General features: G+C 43.5%; 1 protein-coding gene across 2 annotated transcripts in view; it reads right to left on the reverse strand.

Annotated features, from left to right (window-relative positions):
• Positions 1-459: 459 nt before the first annotated feature.
• Positions 460-26,290, reverse strand: part of LYPD6B (LY6/PLAUR domain containing 6B) — a 110,603-nt gene continuing 84,772 nt past the window's right edge. For both annotated transcript variants that reach the window (XM_073634208.1, XM_073634209.1), the window contains 4 exons: positions 14,728-14,887; positions 10,925-11,023; positions 8,008-8,138; positions 460-2,061 (listed from right to left, as the gene is read on the reverse strand). In XM_073634208.1, the coding sequence (XP_073490309.1) occupies positions 1,894-2,061; positions 8,008-8,138; positions 10,925-11,023; positions 14,728-14,839 (510 nt within the window). In that variant the 5' untranslated portion in view covers positions 14,840-14,887 and the 3' untranslated portion in view covers positions 460-1,893. The remainder of the gene's footprint in view (positions 2,062-8,007; positions 8,139-10,924; positions 11,024-14,727; positions 14,888-26,290) is intronic.

Consider the following 26,290-nt stretch of genomic DNA (forward strand, 5'->3'; position numbering starts at 1 on the left):
TTGAGAAGTAGAATGGGCAAAAGTTTCACTCTCTAGATGTGCAAAGCTGGTAGAGACATCTCCAAAAAGTCTTGCAGCTGTAATTGCAGTGAAAGGAGGTTCTACAAAGTATTGACTTTTCACATATTTATTTGTAAAAAAGAAATTGAAAACCATTTATCATTTTGCTTCCACTTCACAATTATGTGCCACTTTGTGTTGATCTATCACATAAAATCCCAATAATATACATTTATGTTTTTGGTTGTAACATGACAAAATGTGGATAATTTCAAGGGGTATAAATACTTTTTCAATGCACTCTAAAGTGCCATGCGTAAACACATGTTACAGGATGCACAGGAAAACATGCAGTTTACCTTGGATTTCCCAATGTATAGATGTGAAGCCAGTTTGTAACAACTGACACATTTTAAGTGTCTTAAGTCTTAATATCACACAACATGCTAAGCAGCTGTATAATTTTTAATTGTTTTATTATAAATAGTGTACAAAATGGGAAAAAAAGACAAAATAGTTTACAAAAACACTATTAAGGCATACATGTTGCCATGTACAAATTAAACTTGTTTTCTTCTTGAATATTAAAAAAAATACAAAATGTCTAAAATAATTTTTGCACAAATAAAAAGGTGAAGTTTACACATATATAATACGACGCCGAGAGTGTCAAGTTTTTATTGCTGTCTGTGTCCCAGTTGGGGGGGGGGAGGATTCGCCCTTTCTGACCCCTTCAGGTAATATCCCAAATAATTCCCCTCCCAACCGTTCTCAGATATATGTGGACCAGAAGCTTTCACACGACATTTTATCTGTAGTGCCACCTTCTGCTGAAATAGGGTATTGCAGCTTAAATATTTAATAGCGCTCACTCTGACCTGAAATCGCTAAGGACTGCTGTTTGCACCAAGGAAGTGATGACGCAAGTGGCTCTTGTGAACAGGAAATGTAAATTTTCCTGGAAAGACTTTCATCTTGTATATTACTGACCATAAAGCATATTAAACTTGGTGCTTGGGTACAAATTGTACCTTTTTTTTTTTTTTTTAGTACATTTAAGACTGAGTCCCTTGTAGAAGGTTGTACACCAAAGTCCTAGAATTCCTAGATAAAGTGAAATGAGTTTATAATCCAATAGAAGAATAGTATGTACAACTATCACAGCTTTGGGGGCGACACAGTGGTGCAGTGGGTAGCACTCTCACCTAGCAGTAAGAAGGGTCGCTGGTTCGAATCCCGACCATGACACTACCTTCCTGGAGTTTGCATGTTCTCCCTGTGTCTGCGTGGGTTTCCTCCGGGTACTCCGGTTTCCTCCCACACTCCAAAGACATGCTGGTAGGTTAATTGGATCCTGTCTAAATTGGCCCTAGTATGTATGAATGTGAGTTAGGGACCCTAGATTGTAAGCTCCTTGAGGGTGTAGGGACTGATGTGAATGTATAATGTATATGTAAAGCGCTGCGTAAATTGACGGCGCTATATAAGTACCTGAAATAAATAAATAAATTTGTTCCTAGCTGCGGAGTCACCCTTTACTGCCCAAATATGGTAAAGAGAAACCAAATTGTCATGTTCTCGTAGATGAGTAGTACGGTTGATTGTCTTTATCCCTGGATTAAAACACCCGGCATTACACATCCAATACGTTCCCATACAACATGGAAATCATTGACATCCAATTATTCTATAAGGAAAGACCGTTAAGAGCTCACATATTTCCAGTACTCTGTTGTCTATAAAAGTTGACATCATTTTTCTGCCAGCAAGCAGAGTCCTTTGCTGTCCTTTCAATAAGTTACAACAGAACGTTCCTTTGAGATTCCAGAAATGTCTGTAGAAGACCTCCCACTGATGATAAATAAAAGTCACGTTACACCAATAAACATGGTGCTAAAGGATGAGGAGGACCCAAATGAATAATAGCAATGTAGGTAGGAGTGCTGTGACCCTGTGGGCATCTGATTTCCGATGTGAGTGTAGGACATTGAAGATGGCATTTGTATGGTTTGTTGGAACATCCACATTACAGATCATACCTTCACAACAGGCTATGCATTCCTACAAGCAGAAGAAAAGACATTATATAGGATTATAGAGATGCTAGTAAAATCGAAACAGTTTTCTAATAAGTTTTTTAGGTAGATATATAAACTATATCGTCAAAAGTATTGGGATGCCTGCGTTTACACACACACACATGAAGTTTAATGGCATCCCAGTCTTAGTTCGTAGGGTTCAGTATTGAGTTGGCCCACCCTTTGCAGCTATAACAGCTTCAACTCTTCTGGGAAGGCTGTCCACAAGGTTTAGGAGTGTGTCTATGGAAGTGTTTGACCATTCTTCCAGAAGAGCATTTGTGATGTCAAGCACTGATGTTGGACCGGGCAGGCCAGTCAAGTTCCTCCACCCCAAACTCGCTCATCCATGTCTTTATGGATTTTGTTTGGGGTGAAGGAACTTGACTGGCCTGCACAGAGTCCAGACCAGTGGTGGCTGGTGGGATTTTCTTCTAGGAAAGCGGCAAGCAAACAGCACTACCAACCTCCCTCCAGGCGGCGCGGCGCTGATGAACACCCCCCCACCCCCTGCACCAGGGACGGCTGTGGGGCTCGCTGCACTGTCAGCCAGCACCCCCTACCCCACCCCCCTGGGAGGTCCGGCACTTACTATGTAGAGGGCTGTATCCTCCTCTCCTCTCCTGCTGTGTCCTCCTCTCCTCCTGTGTCCTCCGGGCAGCGGCAGGTCCAACCAATCGGGAAACAGGTCTCACTGACCTGCCTCCTGATTGGCGTAGAGTAACTGTAGTGTAAATATAGCGAAAATTCATTTGCTATGGTCACACAATTGGGTGGGATTGGGACGCACTCTCTGCGCCCCGAGCCCATCCTATTTTGAAGCCTATTAGAGCCTCTGGCTCTAATCAGGTGCTTCAAAAAACACACCCCCCGCCATGAATTCATGTGTCCGGCGTCCTGAAAGGGGCCGGGCACATGGATAGGTAGGGCGGCGGCGGTGTTAGGAGAGAGCGGCGCCCATGCACCCACAATGCACGGGCCACCCCTGGTCTGGACCTCAACTCGATAGAACACTTTTGGGATAAGTTAGAGCGGAGACTGCCAGCCAGGCCTTCTCGTCTAACTTCAGCGCCTAACCTCACAAATGCACTTCTGGAAGAATGGTCAGACATTCCCATAGACACACTCCTATATCTTGTGGACAGCCTTCCAGAAGAGTTGAGGCTGTTATAGTTGCAAAGGGTGGGCCAACTCAATATTGAACCCTACGGACTAAAGGTAGGTGTAAAGGCAGGTGACCCAATACTTTTGATAATATAGTGTATGTTGACTCTGCTCAACCATGCATGTCTATGTGCTGGGCTGACACCTCCAGCATTATTCCTGGTAACAATGGTGAGCAGCTGGGAAAATTCCATTTGCCTAATAGACCTTGCCCTCAATGATCAGCCAGGTATGTCTGATGCAGTTGGAAGGTGCCCAAGGACATCACATTGTTTCTTTTCTTTTCTAACCTTCAGAAATAGGTAAAAATGCCTAGTGTCTTAGCAGCACCCAGTTTTAACATTTTACAAACGGCAACCATTTTTTACATTTAAAAAAAAATTTTTTGGGGGGACATATTTGTACAAGAGTGTTTTTACAACTCTTGGACTTGTTAATGCACACCCTTACAATACCTAACAAGCAATATTTGAGCACAAGGCCTATCAATGAGTATTCCGTGTGAGGGCCTTGTGTACCCACAGGTGTTCCGTGCATCCCCATACAGTAGTCCCATTGATGTAATTTGGGATGCAGTGGCTGCACATATAGGCCCCCTGTTCTGCCATATTGGGAGCAGCGGCCTTGTCTGTGCAGCCGCTATATCCCAGTTGATATCAATGGAACTGCCTGCAGAGGAACAGCTGTGCATCCCTGTGCAGGTAAACAGGGCCTCACATGGCGTACACATTGATACCCCCCATTGATACCCCCCATGTGAACAAAGCCTAAAGAACATGATAAACATAAAAATGATACAACTGAGGAAACAATTTACTGCAACTGGTAACATGTCCAATATCAAAACTAATGGCAAAGTATCTTTTTTTAGTAAAATTTTCAAATGATCATAAGCTTGCTCTTCCATATTTTTGTCAATGTACAATGTCTTTACAGCATAGCCACTAGAGGGAACTCTTTGTAGGATAATGCAATTCTCTCTTCTAACAACAGTTGAGATAAATTGTCAGAAAAACATGGGGGTTGATTTACTAAAACTGGAGAGTACAAAACCTGGTGCAGCTTTGCATAGAAAGCAATCTGCTTCCTGTTTTTTTTTTTTGTCAAAGCTTAAAGTGGTTATAAACCTCAGTCATGAAATCTGAGCAAAGCACATACTGTATATCTGTAGTGTTTACTTGTCTCTCTTTTAAGGCTGGCCTTACATGATTCAAAACGCTAATGGGCAGGCTGAATGTACCAAGTTGATCGATCAACTTGGGTACAACCAGCCTGCCAGATTCTCTTGCGATTATCGCTAGCGGCTACTATAGCCGCTAGCGATAATCACTGTCTTCTCCCGGCGGGGACGACTTCCCTCACTGGGAACAAGCTATTGCAGGAGGGGTTTTCGCACTGTTTGTGTTGATGGGGGAATCGTGCAAGTTTCCGATGGTTGCAGGAAAGAAATTTGCACTGTGTATGGCTGGCCTAAGTGTCATTTCTCTCTGGTTCTTTGTTCCTCTGCTATCAGCATGTGTCACTTTTGACAATTTGTCCCGACACCAGAGATAAAATGGTGACGGGGGAGGAGAGCTCAGCACACAGCCTGTCTATTCACAACACAGCTCTGCATCGTTCCTTCTTTCCTGTGCAGAGTGTGGAGGGGGGTGTGTCTCTCTCCTCCAATCAGCTCTCACACACTGTACAAGAGCTCTAACTGCAGCTCCCCACCCCCTCCTCTGTGCTACAGATCGATGCAGAAGGATTTTATCTGAATTCAGCACTTTGAAGGAATGTAGAAAAGAGAAGACTGCAGATAAAAAAGTAAAACTTATGTAGGAGGATTTGTTTAATCTTTGTGTATCACCGGAGGCCAGTCACTTCACTGGGTGTATAATAGGGTTTACATCCACTGTCATTGAACAAGCTGAAATTAGAAGCTGATTGGCTACCATGCACAGCTGCACTAGATTTTTCACTCTCCAGTTTTAGTAAATCAACCCAAAAGGAGTTCATGGTGTTAAGTGAGTTGGCCAACTCCTGGATTTGTAGTGTGGGAAGCAGCAGTAATGCAAAACCACCATGTAACCAGGGAGAGCGGCTCTGCAACGGGGCACTCGAGAAGAGGAGGAGCCAGGAACGCCGCTGAGGGACCCCAGAAAAGGAGGATCGGGACCACTCTGTGCAAAACCAACTGCACAGAGGAGGTAAGCATGACGGGGTTTTTTTGTTTTTACCTTTACATATCCTTTAAACCCTGCACCATTGTGGCTCAAGCCTTGTGGCTGCAGCATATGCACACCCCAGCCCCCCCCCACACTGCTTTTGTAGCTTACAGGGGAGAAGTTGGGGTGGTAAAAAAGCAGCTTACCAAAATGGGACTGCCCTCAGTTGGCGCCCTTCTGGAACAAAGTGCGCATGTTAATTGCACTTATTACTGAAACCAAAATCTCTCTCACCCCTGCCTGTTGCATCTTGCACATCAGAGATTGCTCCATGAGATGTTATAAAAGGTCTCTAACCAGACATCTGCTAAATGCAGCGAAAATCCTGATTCACAGACACTGGAAATCAAAGTGTGCCCCTTCAATCCCTGAATGGTTTCGCTCCATAGAGGATATTTACCATGTGGAGAAAACGGTGGTCATTGCTAGGGAATCCTCAGAAAAATGTAACACATTATGGTCTCCCTGGTTGGTGTTTCGGTATTGTGACCATTATCTGCAATTAGACACAGTGAAGTCCCAACTACAGCACAGGCTGCCGTCTCTTCCCATTTCCAGAAGGTCGGATCACTGATTGTCCCCTCTGTCAATTGTCATTTGCTTTATACCCCACCTGGATATGACCAGTCCCACAGTGGCTCCATTTTACAGGTATAACCTTAGACAACCTCACCAAGACGCTTTACTGATTTTTCCTTTTCTTTATGTCTCATTTTACTTTGCTCTACTGGTTTGTGGCCTGTTTTATCTGCAAGAGTTTCTGCTAACAGATTATATACTGTAATACACCTTCCTGCCCATGTTACATTTGAAACCAGTTATTCTTGATTCTATGTGGACCTACCCGCTACTGTTATCAATGTTTTGAACTATTTTAAATCTGTACTCTTTGAAGTATTTAAACTGCTTTCTCTTCAATAAAAATTTTTTTGTAAAAAAAAAAAAAAAAAAAAACACAGGTGTAAACAAGGCCTAAGAGCCTCTAATGCCCCGTACACACGATCAGAAAATCGCACGGAAAATACCGCTTTTGAAGCGATCGTACGATAATCGGATCGTTAGTACAGAGCTTTCGAGAGCCGATCAGGACAGTTCATCCGATAGTATTCTATCGGACATGCAGGAAAAATTTTTTCGTACGATGCCAGATCGTACGATTTTCGTTTAATCAGTACACCTATCGTTTCGAAAATGCAATACAAATGCATTACAACACATGACATCACTTCCGAATTTTATTTCTGTCGTGCGGGAATTTTCGTGACTTTAGTAAACTCATTAGATTCGATCTGAGATCAGCATGCAATAAAAAACGGACGATCATTCGTCCGATAATCTCATCGTGTGTATGGGGCATTAGAGCCTCCACTATTCTGTTTTAGCTTTCCACAAAATTATAGAGTGTGTTGGTGGGATTGGGTCCCAAATGAACATTTGTGAGGTCAGGTACTCATTTTGGACAAGAAGACATGGCTCCCAATCTGTAATCCAATTCGTCCCAAAGGTGTTCAATAGAGTTGAGGTCAGGAATCTGTGCAGGGCACCAGGCTCCTCTATAACAAACCATGTCTTTATAGACCTGGCTTTATGCACAGGGGCAGAGTCTTTTTTAACCTCCCTGGCGGTATGATTATTTCAGATTTTTGCGTCTCAAAGCGGTACAATTATTTTGCATAGAAATTTGGCGTTTTATATTGTAGGCCTGTAATTCTTAACAATAACACACTTATATCTGTCCACCAAGAGTCTAGAGTAGACCTCCCGGGTATGATGAAGTTTGAAACACAAAATCGTAAATTATAATATAATAAATAAATATAAATAATTAAAAAAAAAATAATATAATAATAATTTAAAAAATTTCCCCACAATTCACTATCGCTCAATTCTGCAAGTGTTCTAATTTACTATCGCTGTTTTCTTGCTGGTCTAAAGCCACTTTTGACGTAAAGGGACACTTTTTGGTTGCTATGGACAATCTCCAGTTTCCAGGCAGAAAGAACAGTATATATCATATAAAACTGCATGCAGGGCGTTGGACAAAGCACTGGGGACAAAAGGGATGTGAAATAATTTCATACAGTACTGTAATCTGTAAGATTACAGTACTGTATGTGTTATGATTTTTACATTTTTTTAAATTTGCCGCCAGGCTCCGCCCCCGTGTGTCGCGACGCTCGCAGGGAACGGAGCCTGGCACAGAGAGGCTTCGGGCAGAGGACAGAGCCCGCAGACAGCGCGGGGGGACATCGCAGGATCCTAGGGACAAGGTAAGTATACCGCACCAGGATCCTGCAATGTAATCCGAGTGTGGCTCAGGGTTACCGCTAATGGTGCTGAAATTACCGCCAGGGAGGCTACACAGAAAAGAGTTTTGCCATAACTGAGGCCACAAGGTTGCATTAGCAGCACGCTTCAATGAAGACTTAAACTCAATAATTTAGATGGATTCCTCTATACTTTGGGTCATAAAGCATATCTACAAAAATGAAATAGAATGTGTTCTTTTAATCAAAAGATCTAAAAATAACAAATGCTTCAGTTCATGACATCCTCACCGTATGTCCTGAGTCCCGATGATGGTGACATCCCACGTTGTGACACTCTTCCCGACTGGCACATTTTTTGGCGACGGATTTACTTTTGCCATGGCTTGTGAAGTGGTGCACTGTTTTACAGTAATGTGTATCTGTAACATAAAACAAAGAATCGCTTGCATTAATGTGGTTGTAATCCTTTGTAATGAAAAATGAACAAAGCCTATCCTTTTAAAGTGTGTACTTGGCTCTATCCAAAGCAACAAGTGTGATTTCTGTCTCTTCTCTCATTTCTCTGCTATCTTCGGGGGTCATTTCTGGCAGTCTAGGCGGACACCAGACGATCCTGGGAGACGGCCTCACCACCCTTCAGCACACAGCAGGTGATTGACAGCCTAGGCTTTGCATGTTTCTCTATCAGATTGTGTAGAGAGGGGGGAGTCCATTCCCTCCACTCAGGTCTCAGTTTACACTCAGATCTTTCCTCTATGCTGGGCTGTGTGTGAAATCAGATCCCTGTTCCCTGCCTTCTGAAATGCGGTGTAAATTCTGGACTTTGAATGGATGCAGAGTAGAAAGAGCTGCAGGTAAACAGGTACAACTTATCTCAATGTATTGCCCGAGGCCAGTCACTTCACTGGGCATATGTAAGGGTTTACAACCACCAAGTATAACTTGGATTATTTAACTGCAGTTTTAGTCTTCTTTCTTCTTTTATTAGGTACAGTGTTCAATTTGACATCAAATTTTGATTTTGTTTTAGTTATAGTCTTTTGACTAAAATGCCATTTTAGTTTTACTCGTATTTTAGTCTTTTGACTAAAAAGCCATTTTAGTTTTAGTCGTATTTTAGGCATCTGAACTGTTTTAGTTTTTGTCGTATTTTAGGCAACTAAAGTCTCCAGTGTACATTTTAGTCAACTAAAATCGAATGGGGTTGGTTAAATTTGAATGCATTATTTAAGCATTTCTTTAGAATTGCCAAACTCCTTATATACTCCTGGAGTAAAAATCTAATATTTATATTATTACTTATGTATTAAGGTTTGAACACGCACTACAGACACAGATTTAGCCGTTGTGATATAGAGTGGAACCTCGGATTGTGAGTAACGCGGTTAACGAGCGTTTCGCAATATGAGCAATTTTTTTTTTTTTAAATCCTGACTCGGTTTGCGAGTGTTGTCTCGCAAAACGCGCAGGAGTCAAGCCTCTGCGGTGTGCAGTACCGCAATTGTCCACAGCATATTCTCATATTATGGCACATTTACCTTGTAAAGTGCCCCTCTCCAGCGCTGCATCGTCCATGACACGTCCTTATCACGCCATTGCTGGTGCCTCTATCTCCTCCCTGTTTTCTTTGGGTTTTGAAGTCTTCAGCCACCTTGATTGGCCAGGTTAAGCTTATGTAATTGCCGCATGCAATGTAAATGTAAAATACTGCTAGGGGGCAGGGGGGAAATATTTTATGGCAGAAAAGACAGAGGGTCTCTTCTACCATAAAGATCTTTTAGCAGTTTTTTCACATTATATTACATTCACATAATACTGATGCCAATACCTTACCAATATCGGTGGATCCATAATATCTAAGATTAAATGTGAACTATCCAAAGTCAGCATGCAATTCAAAATGCAGAAAACGTAAATATAAGATTTGGGTGACTATTACATTTAACTGGGACGTTGAATTGAATTTTAGAACTGTAAAGTTTGGGGTCCACTCTTTTTTAAAAAAAGCCCAAATTTTCTGGGGTAATGTCCATCCCCAAATATAAATTGCCCCTAAACATCTGACTCTCAGGCAGGTCTCCACCACTCAATCCATAGATACAATTGCTAGTGTTATTGCTATGCAGATGGAGAGGAGCACCTAGACGCAGTTGGCACCAGCTTATAAATGGGGGGGGGGGGGGGGGACAAGAAGGACTGGACAAAAGTTCCCAACTGGTCCATGTGACTGTTTCAAGTAAGAGCATTGGGCTGGCAGGCAACTGTCTGTAGTATAGACACTAGTATATTTATTTATTGCAAATATTTCAATAGAACCTTCAATCTATGCAGAGCTTTACATACTTTTTATTTACATCAGTCCCTGCGCTCAAGGAGCTTACTATCTAAGTCTTGGCCAGGATTTGAGGACCCCAGTGATGCAAGGCCGCGGTGCTAACCACTGAGCCACTATGCTGCACATGTTGAATATCCATCTGCCCTCTGCCATCTCTTGTCTTATGCCACGTACAGACGATTGGACATTCCGACAACAAAACCGTGGATTTTTTTTCCGATGGATGTTGGCTCAAACTTGTCTTGCATACACACGGTCACACAAATGTTGTCAGAAATTCAGAATGTCAAGAACGCGGTGAAGTACAACACGTACGACGAGCCGAGAAAAAATGAAGTTCAATAGCCAGTGCGGCTCTTCTGCTTGATTCCGAACATGCGTGGACTTTTGTGGGTCGGAATTGTGTACACACGCTCGAAATTTCCGACAAGTTTTGTTGTCGGAAAATTTGAGAACCAGCTCTCAAACATTTGTTGTCGGAAATTCCGACAGCAAATGTCCGATGGAGCCTACACACGGTCGGAATTTCCGACAACAAGCTCACATCGAACATTTGTTGTCGGAAATTCCGACCGTGTGTACGCGGCATTACTCTGATTTACAAAGTAACCATTTACAAGAGTAGAACTTTTCATCTGAAAGATGGTTTTCGAGAGAAAAGTACGGCAAGAAAATACTGAGAGTCCATTTAAGATTTCTCTTCCTTTCTCCAACCTCATCCTAGCAACATCTCTTGAGGATGTTAATAAAGCGAATAGCAGCTCTCTGTCTCTTTCATCCTACACCGAGGAAATGTCAGCTTTGTAAATTTGGCTATTGTCCTATAAAACTAATAACATCAATAGACACAGGTGTGAAAACGGCACTCACTTGGTGGACACCACTTGTCCTCCGCCCATCTGTTGCAGTTGTAATTGTCACTGGATTTCTCACACGTAAAACACTTGAAACTGTTTGGAAATGGGGAAGCTATAACAAAAATATGCATGTATATTAATATATCTAAATAATAAACCTCAAAGCAGAAAAACTATCAATTGTTAAAAGGACATTACATACAACACTGTATTTTGGGTTTTTGGTAGATGCTTGAGGACTACACCTTCAGTTTATGTCCCTTGGGGATGCTATTGGTGAGTTTCCAGATCTGCACTCCAGTGGTGGCCTTTATGAAGGTCTCCCACTCTCTCTGCTGGATTTTTATTATTTATTTAAAGCTGAACTCCAGGTATGCTTTTTATGCATAGTTACATTAGTCCAGCTTGAACCAATGAAAGCATACATTTCTTGGTCATACACCACAGTACACAGAGCAGCTTTACCATTCCTTACTAACAGGGTTATGTGCCACCTACAGGTGATTGGACGTTGGCAAAAAGACAGGAAGTCCCCTCCTAGATATTACTAGGGCCTCCAGTGTCTGAGGGTGATGGTCACTAATGTGCAGCTCTTTGCATTACTCTACAAGATTCTCAAAGGTTTCAACAGGGATCAGGAGACTGGTTCTATCCAGATTCATTCCTAGAGCTATAATCGTTCAGTAGAATGGTACCCAACCCCACACTGAACAAAGACTGGACATAATGCAAGGATGTCCTCTAATGTTGCCATCTGGCACTGGACCCCAAGGATGCACTGCCAAGGTGTATCCAGTAGGGTGCTATACAGGTCCAGGGCAGTGAACCTGAGCTGGAGGATCGAGTCCCTGAAGGCCCTCTGGGCGAAGTCTGTCATGATGGGTGTAGATCCCCCTGGAAAAAGTAGAGGTCCTGCAGCTGGAATGTCGAGTCCCCCTGAGTAGCCCTACTGTATCACCCGCATAGCTAGTAGGAATGCTATTCCTACTATTCACGGGATGAGTCTGATGTCCATGTCATACCCTCCCCCTGCCTGCTGATTGAACATTGAAAATACATCATTACGAGGATGAGATCTCTGCTCTGCCCACTCTGCTCTTTCTTCCAATCAGCAGACTCCAATTGTCAGACTGGCAGCACTGAATGTAACCTATCTGGCTCAGGCTGTTGGTCTTCTGTCTCTCAATCTAAATACTGCTGTGCTGGGGTTCACTAGATGCAGATAGTAAAAAAGATTCAGCTCCTGAGAATGGCTTTGTTTAAAAATACATTTAAAGCCCAACTCTGAGCAAAGAAAAAAGTGATCCCTTGCAGTGGGACTGTGCCCGCACTGTAAGGGTTAATTGCTTATTCATGTCTAGGGTAGAAAAAAAAGGAAATATACTTACCTGATCCTCCGCTTCTGCCTGCAGCTAGACTGGGCCATGAAGCTTCTGCACCCTCACGCTTCTGTAGTCTAAAGCAGGGATCTCAAAACTACAGCCCTCCAGCTGTTGTGGAACTACACATCCTATTAGGCATTGTAAAACTCTGACATTCACAGACATGACTAGGCATGATGGGAATTGTAGTTCCTGAACAACTGGAGGGCCATAATTTAAAGCCCCCAGGTCTAGAGTCTGACATCATCTAGACCAGAGAAGGGTCCATAGCCCTGCCCTGGATGTGAGGAAAATGAGAGATAGTCCACCGCTCAGATTTTGGGGGAACATCTATAGTGGAGGGAGTAGAGGATCAGATAAGTAAAATGTTTTCTCCTCTCCACTGGGTGAGCTATTGACCCTTGTAGTGTGGGCATAGTCCCCACTGCAAAAGATCATTTTTTATCTGCCCAGAGTTGGGCTTAAATAATATATTTTTTTAAGACTATAACAGAACAAATTGATGACCATTTATGTCTGCCTACAGTGTAGCTTTACAGATTTTCTTTAACCTCCCTGGCGGTATGATTATTTCGGATTTTAGGTGCTGAAAGCGGTACAATTATTTTGCATGGAAATTTGGCGTTTTATATTGTAGGTCTGTAATTCTTAACAATAACACACTTATATCTGTCCACCAAGAGTCTAGTAGATATCCCGGGTATGATGAAGTTTGAAACACAAAATCATAAATTATAATATAATAAATAAATATAAATAATAATAAAAAAATATATATAATAATAATAAAATAAATTTCCCCACAATTCACTATCGCTCAATTCTGCAAGTGTTTTAATTTACTATCGCTGTTTTCTTGCTGGTCTAAAGCCACTTTTGATGTAAAGGAACACTTTTTGGTTACTATGGACAATCTCAAGTTTCCAGGCAGAAAGAACAGTATATATAATATAAAACTGCATGCAGGGCATGGGCCAAAGCACTGGGGACAAAAGGGAAGTGGAATGATTTCATACAGTACTGTAATCTGTAAGATTACAGTACTGTATGTGTTATGATTTTTACATTTTTTTTTAATTTGCCGCCAGGCTCCGCCCCCGTGCGTCGCGACGCTCGCAGGGAACGGAGCCTGGCACGGAGTGGTTTCGGGAGGAGGACAGAGACCGCAGACACCGCGGGGGGACATCGCAGGATCCTGGGGACAAGGTAAGTATACCGCACCAGGATCCTGCAATGCAATCCCGAGTGTGGCTCGGGGTTACCGCTAATGGTGCTTAAATTTAACCCCGAGCCACACTCGGGAAAACCGCCAGGGAGGCTACGGCAAGATCAAGGTGCTTCCATTGGAAATTTTATGGAAAATATCAATTTCTGCCTATTTTTAACAGTGATCTTGGTAAAATTGACACTCAGTCCTGCAACTTTAGACAAAGGCAAATAACAGGATCTCCCAGCAGCCTCTGAGGACACCGGCACAGCTCAGCTCTTGTAACAAATCCCAGAATTGAAAGATAACCAGTCTGAGGCTGCTGAGTGACTGGTATTGTTGACAGGGCATTTTATCTCAGAGAATAGGTGCAGGTACTCCCCAATTCCAAGTCACCCCTTGTCTCCGCCCCCTACCCACCTCCGAGCATTGTCCCTGGGTTCTACCCCCTACCCACCTCCCAGTACCACCCCTTTTAGAGAATAAAGAATCACGCATCATTGTAATTTGCAAGTGTAATTTGTAGGAATGTGTTAATAACAAGTTAGGCAGTACAATAGATCTCCTGAAACCAGCAACAATAGACCCCCCAACAACAAAATGTCCCCCAAAAGCAACAACAGATCCCTCCATCAACACTAGAGCCGTGGCAACAAAAACAAATACCCCTGAAGCAACAATAGATCTCCCAGCAACCTGCATCAGTAGACTCTTTCCTCAACAGTATATCCCTCCTAGCAACAATTGATCCCCCAACAACATAAGCTCCGCCCAGTAACAATCAATCTCCCACCAGCAACAATAGACCCACCCAGCAACAATAGATCTCCCAGCAACCTGCATCAGTAGACTCTTCCCTCAACAGTAGATTCCTCCCAGCAACAATCGATCTCCCCCAACAACATAAGACCCCCCAGCAACAATAGACCCACTACTAATAGACCCCCCCAAACAACAATAGAGTCTCCCCCAGCAACAATCGATCCCCCAGCAGCAAGCATCAATAGACCCTCTAGCACACCCTAGTACCCTTTGCCATTACATACATTTAATGCTGGAGGTGCCGGAACTGCGTTCCCCCACATTCCCGCTGCAAAAAAAGCCCTGATTGTTGAGCAACCAATTGGAATGGCCAAAAACAGCTGGTTGGCCATTGACCATAAAATTTATATGTAACTATATTATCCTCAGAGTAGACTGGCAATAGCCAATAGAAAGGCTACTTACGATCTGCAGGTGGTCTCACATTATGGAAATTGACATTTCTGGCAAAAGCGCTGGGTTTCAGTGTGATGAAGAAGTGGATGAGGCAGAGGATTAGGAAATTCAGTATAGGCATCCTGTCTTGCGGAATCTTCAGCTCCTGCGAATTGTCGACTTCTCACACCTGTATAAAACACAAGTGGACATCAATCGTTTATCACTACAAATTGACGAACTCAAATATTTCTTTGTCTGTAGATCTGCCCATCTATGGCAAAGTCTCATATACTGCAAATTATTGCAAATTATTTTCACTGATGTCACCAAGAACAGCCAAGTGGCTACCACTCTTGGTAAAAGGCCATATCTGTGCTATAAAGCAGATTAGTATGGATGCCCTATTGGGGCACAAAAGGAAAGAAATACAAGGCTCCTTCTACTAAAACCTAAATCCCAATTGAGCTTAAGCTATATACCTTCCAGGTGCTTTAAACAAGAGGTGTTCAATGTCTTATGCCGCATACACACGAGCGGACTTTCCGACAGAAAGAATCCCGATGGGAGCTTTTCATCGTATATTCCGATCGTGTGTATGCCCCATCGGACTTTTTCTGTTGAAAATTCAGACGGACTTAGATAGAGAACATGTTACATGTTACAAATTACTATCGGAAAAAACTGATCGTCTGTATGCTGTTCCGACGCACCAAAAACGATGCATGCTCTGAAGCAAGTACGAGACGGAAGCTATTGGCTACTGGCTATTGAACTTCCGTTTTCTAGTCCCGTCGTACGTGTTGTACATCACCGCATTCTGGACAGTCGGACTTTGGTGTGACCATGTGTATGCAAGACAGCTTGAGTGGAATTCCGTTGGAACTCCATCGTAAAAACCTTCAGAATTTATTCTGACGGCAAAACCGGTCGTGTGTACAGGGCATTACAGTTCCATTTTCTTTCTAAAGAAACTACATCCTGAGTAGAGAAGCCTGTCCCCTGCCAACAGCTACAGAATGGGACCCTTCCTCTTTGTGGGGAAGCCGTGGTCTCTTTTGCAGAGGTCTAATACAACCTCTGCCAAGTCAGAGCCAGAGTTCTCCAATACGCTGTCTGCTTGCTGCCTTCTCACTGTATCCTTACTGTGGACGAGTGCAGGGTGTAGCAAGATGGTGGCGACAGAACTTCCGTTACAAAATCTGACGGGTCGCCTAATCTGACGAAAAAAAACCCTGCATGCTTGAGCTAAGGACAGATAGATTCCAGGAAGTAAATGCTACAAGAATCATTTGCCCTTACTCAAGATGGCCATGGTCAGAAATGCTAGGGGGTTGTTTTTCAAAGTGATTTCTCAACAAAATAAAGCATTGAGACATGGATGGATGGGGGAGTTGCTTTGAATATTAAAAATTAATTAAACAATGCTTTTGGTTTGTGGTGCTGAGATGCAGTGAAGATCCGCTTTAAAGTGCTTGTAAACCCACTTTTTGGACTTCTACCTATAGGTAAGCCTAGAATAAGGCTTACCTATAGGTAGTGGAAATATCTCCTAAGCGTGCGCCGTTTAGGAGATATTTCACTTGTAGTCCGCCAAAAATTCCAACGGCGCATGCGCGGGGAAGAAACGAAACTAAGTGCCGTTTCTTCCCTAGCCTGTGCCGTTATTTGCGGCTCCCATGCGCGGAAGTGACGTCACACGGCTCTGGCGAATCACAGAGCCGGAGTCCATTATGCTTTTAATTTGCAGACTTTGCAGCGAGCAAAAGAGGAAGTAAAACCCAAAAGGGTTTACTTCCTCTTTAAGGAAAGTCTTTGATAATGTGCTAGTATGCGATGCATACTAGCACATTATGCCTTTACCTTACAGGATGAAACTTTTTTTTTTTTTTGATTTTACTATCGCTTTAATAAAGAACAAACCCCTTTTTAGGATTTGTGATGAATAGATGGAGCCGTTGATGTTTTCTGTATAAGGAATGGGATGCTATAAAATAGTATATGGCCTTTGTGAATGTGAATACCCGATGCAGCAAGAAAAGTAAAAACACTTTCAATTATTTTGAACAATAATTCAGGACGACTCTCCGATAAATACACAATCACTCGGCCTCTCGTCGTATCTTTTTGGGATATTACAAATCTGTATCACACTTTCAGTATCCAGTAGCCGGTCACATAATCCCACATTCCTCCCCTCGGCTGGTCAGGCATAGCGTGGCTTTTGTTTGGACTGACATTGTTCGATTTTCTGCTCGCTGAACCCAGACAGCAGATCTCGAGCAAATATTCTCGGGGCGTTTCATTGTTTGGTCAGTGGGGGGCATTTCAGGAAGTCCACGATACCTTGGCACAGAACCCGTTTACTCAGCAGGAATTCACAGGCCATTGAGACAATATCGCTGTGTACCCAACTGTATCCAACACTGTACACACCACCCGCCAATACCACTGTGACTTAAAGGGGATGTATTATCTTTGAACATGCTTCACATAAACATGCTATATGGTCAACTAAAGGAAATAGTGCTGACTATGTTATAGTTTTTAAAACCTTGTTTGTTTCGCAGAGCTGGTAATTAATATACAGTGGGGACGGAAAGTATTCAGACCCCCTTAAATTTTTCACGCTTTGTTATATTGCAGCCATTTGCTAAAATCATTTAAGTTCATTTTTTCCCCTCATTAATGTACACACAGCACCCCATATTGACAGAAAAACACAGAATTGTTGACATTTTTGCAGATTTATTAAAAAAGAAAAACTGAAATATCACATGGTCCTAAGTATTCAGACCCTTTGCTCAGTATTTAGTAGAAGTACCCTTTTAATCTAATACAGTCATGAGTCTTTTTGGGAAAGATGCAACAAGTTTTTCACACCTGGATTTGGGGATCCTCTGCCATTCCTCCTTGCAGATCCTCTCCAGTTCTGTCAGGTTGGATGGTAAACGTTGGTGGACAGCCATTTTTAGGTCTCTCCAGAGATGCTCAATTGGGTTTAAGTCCGGGCTCTGGCTGGGCTATTCAAGAACAGTCACAGAGTTGTTGTGAAGCCACTCCTTCGTTATTTTAGCTGTGTGCTTAGGGTCATTGTCTTGTTGGAAGGTAAACCTTCCGCCCAGTCTGAGGTCCTGAGCACTCTGGAGAAGGTTTTCGTCCAGGATATCCCTGTACTTGGCCGCATTCATCTTTCCCTCGATTGCAACCTGTCCCTGTAGCTGAAAAACACCCCCACAGCATGATGCTGCCACCACCATGCTTCACTGTTGGGACTGTATTGGACAGGTGATGAGCAGTGCCTGGTTCTTTCCACACATACCGCTTAGAATTAAGGCCAAAAAATTCTATCTTGGTCTCATCAGACCAGAGAATCTTATTTCTCACCATCTTGGAGTCCTTCAGGTTTTTTTTTAGCAAACTCCATGCGGGCTTTCATGTGTCTTGCACTGAGGAGAGGCTTCCGTCGGGCCACTCTGCTATAAAGCCCTGACTGGTGGAGGGCTGCAGTGATGGTTGACTTTCTACAACTTTCTCCCATCTCCCGACTGCATCTCTGGAGCTCAGCCACAGTGATCTTTGGGTTCTTCTTTACCTCTCTCACCAAGGCTCTTCTCCCCCGATAGCTCAGTCTGGCCGGACGGCCAGCTCTAGGAAGGGTTCTGGTCGTCCCAAACGTCCCAAACGTCTTCCATTTAAGGATTATGGAGGCCACTGTGCTCTTAGGAACTTTAAGTGCAGCAGAAATTTTTTTGTAACCTTGGCCAGATCTGTGCCTTGCCACAATTCTGTCTCTGAGCTCTTCAGGCAGTTCCTTTGACCTCATGATTCTCATTTGCTCTGACATGCACTGTGAGCTGTAAGGTCTTATATAGACAGGTGTGTGGCTTTCCTAATCAAATCCAATCAGTATAATCAAACACAGCTGGACTCAAATGAAGGTGTAGAACCATCTCAAGGATGATCAGAAGAAATGGACAGCACCTGAGTTATACATATATGAGTGTCACAGCAAAGGGTCTGAATACTTAGGACCATGTGATATTTCAGTTTTTCTTTTTTATTAAATCTGCAAAAATGTCAACAATTCTGTGTTTTTCTGTCAATATGGGGTGCTGTGTGTACATTAATGAGGAAAAAAAATGAACTTAAATGATTTTAGCAAATGGCTGCAATATAACAAAGAGTGAAAAATTTAAGGGGGTCTGAATACTTTCTGTTCCCACTGTACACTATTACCAAAAGTATTGGGACACCTGCCTTTACACACACATGAACTTTAATGGCATCCCAGTCTTAGTCCGTAGGGTTCAATATTGAGTTGGCCCACCTTTTGCAGCTATAACAGCTATAACTCTTCTGGGAAGGCTGTCCTCAAGGTTTAGGAGTGTGTCTATGGGAATGTTTGACCATTCTTCCAGAAGCGCATTTGTGAGGCACTGATGTTGGATGAGAAGACCTGCCTCGCAGTCCCTGCACTAATTCATCCCAAAGGTGTTCTATCGGGTTGAGGTCTAATAAGACAAGGATTGGCAGTGTGTGCAGAAGACTTGGTCCATCCAATCCAATATGTCAAACAAAAGAAAAAACCTAGTGCTCAAGGCACAGTATAACCCCTCTGGCTTTTTAAATGACAAGTGTAGAGAAAAAATTTTATTTAATAATCACAAATTGATAAAATTACAATGTCAAAGAATTGGTAAGTAAAAATATTAATAACAATATGCTCAGTATACAAAAGTAGGCATGAAACTTAGCTGCCATTATTCGAAGGTTAGGCTAGCGAGAATACATGCTGTAAAATGACGCCTAACATGTTTCAGACGATGACATCCTTCTTCTGAGGATTAATGTCATTTAGGACAATCATATTTTGTTCTATAAATGTAAATATAGTATAAAGGAGTAACAATATAATTCTATACAGATTTCTCATTAGAATCATACTTTCAACATGAATTAACATGCTAGAACATAATTGATGACTATATAGCAGTGGATCTTAGTACTTACACGGGCAAGCCAATAAATATCAATATCGGGTTGAGGTCAGGACTCTGTGCAGGCCAGTCAAGTTCCTCCACCCCAAACTTGCTCATCCATGTCTTTATGGACCTTGCTTTGTGCACTGGTGTGCAGTCATGTTGGAACAGGAAGGGGCCATCCCCAAACTGTTCCCACAAAGTTGGGAGCATGAAATTGTCCAAAATGTCTTGGTATGCTGATGTCTTAAGAGCTCCCTTCATTGGAACTAAGGGGCCAACCACTGAAAAACAACCCCACACCATAATCCCCCCTCCACCAAATGATTTGGGCAGGTGCACAATGCAAGGTCCACAAAGACATGGATGAGCGAGTTTGGGGTGGAGGAAATTGACTTTCCTGCACAGATTCCTGACCTCAACCCAATAGAACACTTTTGGGATGAATTAGAGCGGAAACTGCAAGCCAGACCTTCTCATCCAACATCAGTGCCTGACCTCATGAATGCGCTTTTGGAAAAATGGGCAAATATTCCCATAGACACACTCCTAAACCTTGTGGACAATCTTCCCAGAAGAGTTGAAGTTGTTATAGCTGCAAAGGGTGGACCAACTCAATATTGAACCCTACAGACTAAGACTGGGATGTCATCACAGTTCATGTGCGTGTAAAGGCAGGTGTCCCAATACTTTTGGTAATATAGTGTATATACTGTATGTATGGTGCTTGGGGCAGACATATTTAGACAAGCAGATGCTGATGATCCCTGCTCAGTGAAGAAATTAAGTTTTAAAGCAGAAGTCATTTGTATGTTGTCACTTCCAACATATCTCACAATAAGCTGGTTTAAAATAGTAATAAACCCTCAGCGTTTTTTTTATCTTAAAATAATGAACACATTAAAATAAACATTCCCAGTCAACTATCTCTTAAAATTCTTATTCCAGCACTTTTGTAACTTTCAATGATGCTGGCTCCTGCTCTCTCAGTGCTGCTTCTCTGAATTTCCTGTCTTCATAGGAAAGAGTGGACACTCAGTACTGTCTGCTAGCTCAGATAAGGATGTGGGAGGAGCAGAGGAGTGCCCTGCCATCCTAGGCTATGAGGCTGTGTGTTTCTGTTCATGCACACAGTGTAGGGCAGGGGTGCCCAACCAGTGGCCCGCGGAGCCCTCTGATGTCGCCCGTGACCTCCTGCTCTGGGCTTGGCAAGCCCAGATTGATTGCGGGTTCCCGACCCGTCATCCCGGAGCATCAGTGTTGTGAATGAAGCCGGCAGGAGAGGAAACAAGCGGCTGCAGAGCCACATAAGCCGATTCTTCCTGTATAGTGCCGGCTCCTGTCACAGGCGGAGTGATACCAAATGTACTCTGCCTGGGACAGCAACATGTGCATGTAAAGGCAGGTGTCCCAATACTTTTGGTAATATAGTGTATATACTGTATGTATGGTGCTTGGGGCAGACATATTTAGACAAGCAGATGCTGATGATCCCTGCTCAGTGAAGAAATTAAGTTTTAAAGCAGAAGTCTTTATAGACTGATACCTGAATGGAAGACTTTTATTAAAGGTAAGTTGATGAATATACATGGGTATAGGCCCCTTTCACACGATTGGTCTGACCCAATCGGACCCTCCATTCACCTCTATGAAGAGGCAGATGTAAACAGACTTGTGTCCGCTTACACCCACCTACCTCCAATCCGATCCGCTAAAAAAAAACAGAAGGGGATCCGTCCATTTCCATCTGAGCGGATTGGATCAGAGGGCCCATAGAGTAGAGTGGGCTGTGTCTGTGTCCGCTGAGCATATACAGAGTGGATGCATAGAATGCACTTTTTGGTTAAGTTCTATTGGCAGATAGCATGTCTAATTTTATTTGTTTTCTTTTTTTTTAATGCACAATAAATAAATTGTGTAGAATAATACTTGGCTGTGTGTTTTACTTCAAATGACAGTTTAGGAATAGGCAGTTACATTTAAAAAAATACAATGTAAAATTGACAAGGGACACCAACATAGTTCTATCTTTGATCTTATAAACTACAGGATAATGGTGTTGTGGTAACTTGCACCAAAAAAAAAAATAACATAATAATATTATTCTTGATATCACTAGAAAAAAAAGCCTTTAAAAATTTGTTTGCAATAACTCCATCAGTATCACCAGCAAAGCAGCTTCATTATTATCCCACTAAAGAAGAAGAGAATTGTGCGCTGCATTTCAAGATTTCATAATTTGCCACGTCACGAATGTTAATTCTCCACTACGAATGCTAGTTTACAAGACCGACCGATTCTGGCTCGTCCTTGCTTCCGAGCATGCGTGTTTGTACTTTGGACTTTTGTCCGACGGACTTGTGTACACACGCTCGGAAAATCCGACAACAGACATTTGTCCGCGGAAAATTTTAAAGCCTGCGATCCAACATTTGTCCGCGAAAAATCCGACAACAATTGTCCGATGGAGCGTACACACGGTCGGATTTTCCACCAACAGCCTCTCATCACACATTTCCCGTCGGAAAATCCGATCGTGTGTACGAGGCTTAACAGGCCATGTTTGCAGGATAACTGAAATACATCACAGGTGATATCATTTGCTGCTCAGTGATTGCAGTATTCTAGTCTGCATCTCCCCAAAGGTAATACATAAAACCTGGCCTGTTAGTGGGCCCTGAGGACAGGGTTGATGACCACTGCCCTAGGACACACATTTAACCCGTTCATCGCCCCCTAGTGTTTACCCCTTCCCTGCCAATGACATTCATACATAATCAGTGGCTATTTTTAGCTCTGATCGATGTATAAATGTCAATGGTCCCAAAAAAGTATCTAAAGTGTCCACTCTGTCTGCCGCAATGTCGCAGTCCCGCTAAAAGATTGATGCCATTACTAGTAAAAAAAAAAAAGAATACAAAATAATATATATACTGTATATACTCGAGTATAAGTTGAATTTTTCAGCCCTTTTTTTGGGGCTGAAAGCGTCCCCTTCGACTTATACTCGAGTCACCGCTGTCTGTCTGCATGATCAGCGTGTCATGCAGGCAGACGGCGGCCAGCGTTTGATGATAGTGTTCGGAGGCTATTCCAGCTTTCAAAATCCGCGCCTCCTGCTCGTCTGTGATAGGCTGAACAGCTGTCAGTGTACAGCCTATCACGGACATTCTCTCATCCTTGTCTGTGGTATGAGAATGAGAGAATGTCCGTGATAGGCAGTCAGCGGTCAGCCTATCACAGACGAGGAGGAGGCGCGGCTTTTGAACTGTGGAATGGCCGCCGAACAGTATCATCACACGCCGGCGGCCGTCTGAGGATGGAGATCACCACAGGGAGGCTGCACATGCACACAGGACACATGCACACAGGACATGTACAGGACACAGGGACACAGGACACATGTACAGGACACACATGTACAGGACACATGTACAGGACACAGGAACACAGGACACATGTACAGGACACACATGTACAGGACACATGTACAGGACACACATGTACAGGACACAGGAACACAGGACACATGTACAGGACACACATGTACAGGACACATGTACAGGACACACATGTACAGGACACAGGAACACAGGACACATGTACAGGACACACATGTACAGGACACACATGTACAGGACACAGGAACACAGGACACACATGTACAGGACACACATGTACAGGACACACATGTACAGGACACAGGAACACAGGACACATGTACAGGACACAGGAACACAGGACACATGTACAGGACACACATGTACAGGACACATGCACATGTACAGGACACAGGGAGTCAGGCAGCTGCAGATGGGCATTGTTAACCCTCTGCATTTCTTACCCTCGTCTTATACTTGGGTCAATAAGTTTTTCCCAGTTTTTTGTGGTAAATTAGGGGCCTCGACTTATACTCGGAACGACTTATACTCAAGTATATACAGTACCCTATATGACCCTTTTGAGAAATCATGCACCAAAATGCCGGGTGCTACGGCACCATACATTTTGGCATGCGCTAAAATGCGCAGGTTTGCAGATGTGTGGAGGCTCTAGAATTAATGACACCTCCGCACGTCTGCAAAAGGGCAATGCGTTCCTGTGTATTGCAGGTAGACGTGCAATTTTGCGCATGTTCCCACAATGCTGAGGACAGAACGTAGCGTTTTCTGAGTCTGGTCACAGCAGATGATGATACAACATGGCTGCACCCAAAGCGAGTGTTGCATTGTCACTTTAATCCCAACACTGACAGACATGCAGGAAACGTTCCTGGACTCTGAATGAGTGATCTGTGGCGTGTCTCTTTTTAATGACTGTCAATAGAGAGAGACAAGAGTTATTGAGAATCATCTACTATATCATATGTTCCTGTAAGAATTGTGAAAAGTCAGAACAAGATTCTGCTTTACGGTTCACTTGAAGTCAAACACTGAACGGGTGAAGGTTTCATTGTTCACCTGCAATGATGGCAATTGAGATTTTCTTCTCAATGGTCACACCTTGTAAGCTCCTGGCATTGCCCTGTGTATGCAATTCACGTACATCGCAGGCAGCGCTCACTAGACGTGGGGAACCGCAGGTCCAATGAGGTTACTGGAGCTACTCCGAGATGTAAAGCAAACTTTATGAATGGAGCCAAGAGCAGAGTTAAGGCTTCAGTGATTGACTGACGTCATCGCGTATTGGAAGTGAACCAGAAGTGTATACCATATGCCAGCTTGGTGGCTCTTTTTTAATGCTCATTGTTTTTACCTTTATGTGAGTGTATTTTTAAGTTAAATAAATTTACTGATTGACATTCTACACTATGAGGAGTGTTTGTATGTTTGTTTCTGCCTGAATTCATGCTGCTGAGAGATGTAATAAGGCCGATGGTGAGTGGTTCTTATGGGAGGTCCTAGGAAATACGTGGATAGATACCATTTATGCCTCTATATACTTATTGAGCATATAGTGACCACTCTGAATAAGGGGGTCATGCTGGTCTCCTAACCCAGTGTCTTAACTCCAGTCCTCAAGGCACCCCAACAGGTCATGTTTTCAGGATTCCCCTCAGATGAAACAGCTGTGGTAATTACTAAGGTAGTGAAACTGATCAAATCACCTGTGCAAAATAATGGAAAGCCTGAAAACATGACCTGTTGGGGCGCCTTGAGGACTGGAGTTGAGAAACACTGTCCTAACCCCACATCTTGGACACTGTTGATACTATTGGCACCATTTCTTCTGAAGAAGGAAGAATTTTATTCTGCACATTCAAGGGTTTTTTTTGTTTTGTTTTGGGCATCATTTTTTGGACTCTTGATGGACATTATTTGTTTCACTACCTATAATAATTGTATAACCCATCTTTGTATATTATTGAATAATTTATTTATATGATTATACTTCATTTTGTTGATACAACTAATTTACACTATGGTAATTTTGAGTGCAACACAGGTAGTTTGATTACTGGCAGAGGGTGAAGCTGTCGTCCAAGCTAATTTTGTTACTGTCAGGGACGCGCTGGCCATAATACAGCTGTAGCTCTGAGGTGCACACAAATGTGCGGGTGCATCTCTGTGGGTGCCCATCTTGCGGTGTGCAGGCGCGCGCATTCGCCACTGATTCTGGCACCAAGTGACCTATACAAGTTCAACAGCTGCACTAGTTGGTTGCTGTCTGATCTGCAGCTATTACCCATGTTCCTGAATCTGCTCCTGTGCCTGACTTCTGTGATTGACCCGGCTTGTCCTGACCATGTTTGAGTGTTACCTGCCCTGACCTTGGCTTGCTTCTGGACTTCATTACCTCATGCTCTTCTGCCTAATCCTGTGTTGCCAACCTCTGCCTGTATCCTGACCAGTGGCGGCTGGTGCTCCATTTTTTTTGGAGGGGCGACAAACAAAGCCCCCACCCCCGCCCGCCAGCCAGCCCCGCACTTACCTCATCCAGGTTGCAGGTGGCTTCTCCTCCCAGCCAATCTGGACGCTTCTCCTCCCAGCCAATCTGGTCGCTTCTCCTCCCGGCCAATCTGGTCTTAGAACTCGCTTCCTCTCCTGTTTGGCTGGGAGGAGAAGCAGGAAGACAATAGCAAATTATTTTTGCTAATGTCCCAAGTGGGTGGGCTCGGGGCACAGTGCTCTGCACCCCAAACCCAACCTTTTTGAAGCCAATTAGACCCTTAGGCTCTAATTATGTGCTTCTAAAAAACAAAACAAAAACATAGAAATCCATGCGTCCGGTGCCCCGCATAGATATTAGGGGCCGGCGCATGGGGATTAGGGGGACCGTGCTCCTTATAGACCGTCCGCCGCTGATCCTGACCATTCTCTGCTTGCCATTTATGCCTGCATCTGACCGCCCGTTGCTGACCCGGCTTGTCTGACGTTGCATCCAGTCATCTGTCTGCCCTGCCTGGCTCCTGCTGTGTGCTGTCAGTTCTGCATCTGTCTGCCAAGCATCCGCTGCATACCCAGCCCAGGGTCTGTTGCTCCTGCTGCTGCCGCCATCTGCTGTTACAGCTATCCGGCCCAACTCTGGTGATGCACCTGCTCGCACCTCTGCAACTGGCGGAAGATCATACAGGCACTCATAACTCACCACGCGCTCATGGCCACTGACCC

Source organism: Aquarana catesbeiana, linkage group LG06, assembly GCF_042186555.1.
Source record: "Aquarana catesbeiana isolate 2022-GZ linkage group LG06, ASM4218655v1, whole genome shotgun sequence".
Classification (NCBI taxonomy): domain Eukaryota; kingdom Metazoa; phylum Chordata; class Amphibia; order Anura; family Ranidae; genus Aquarana; species Aquarana catesbeiana.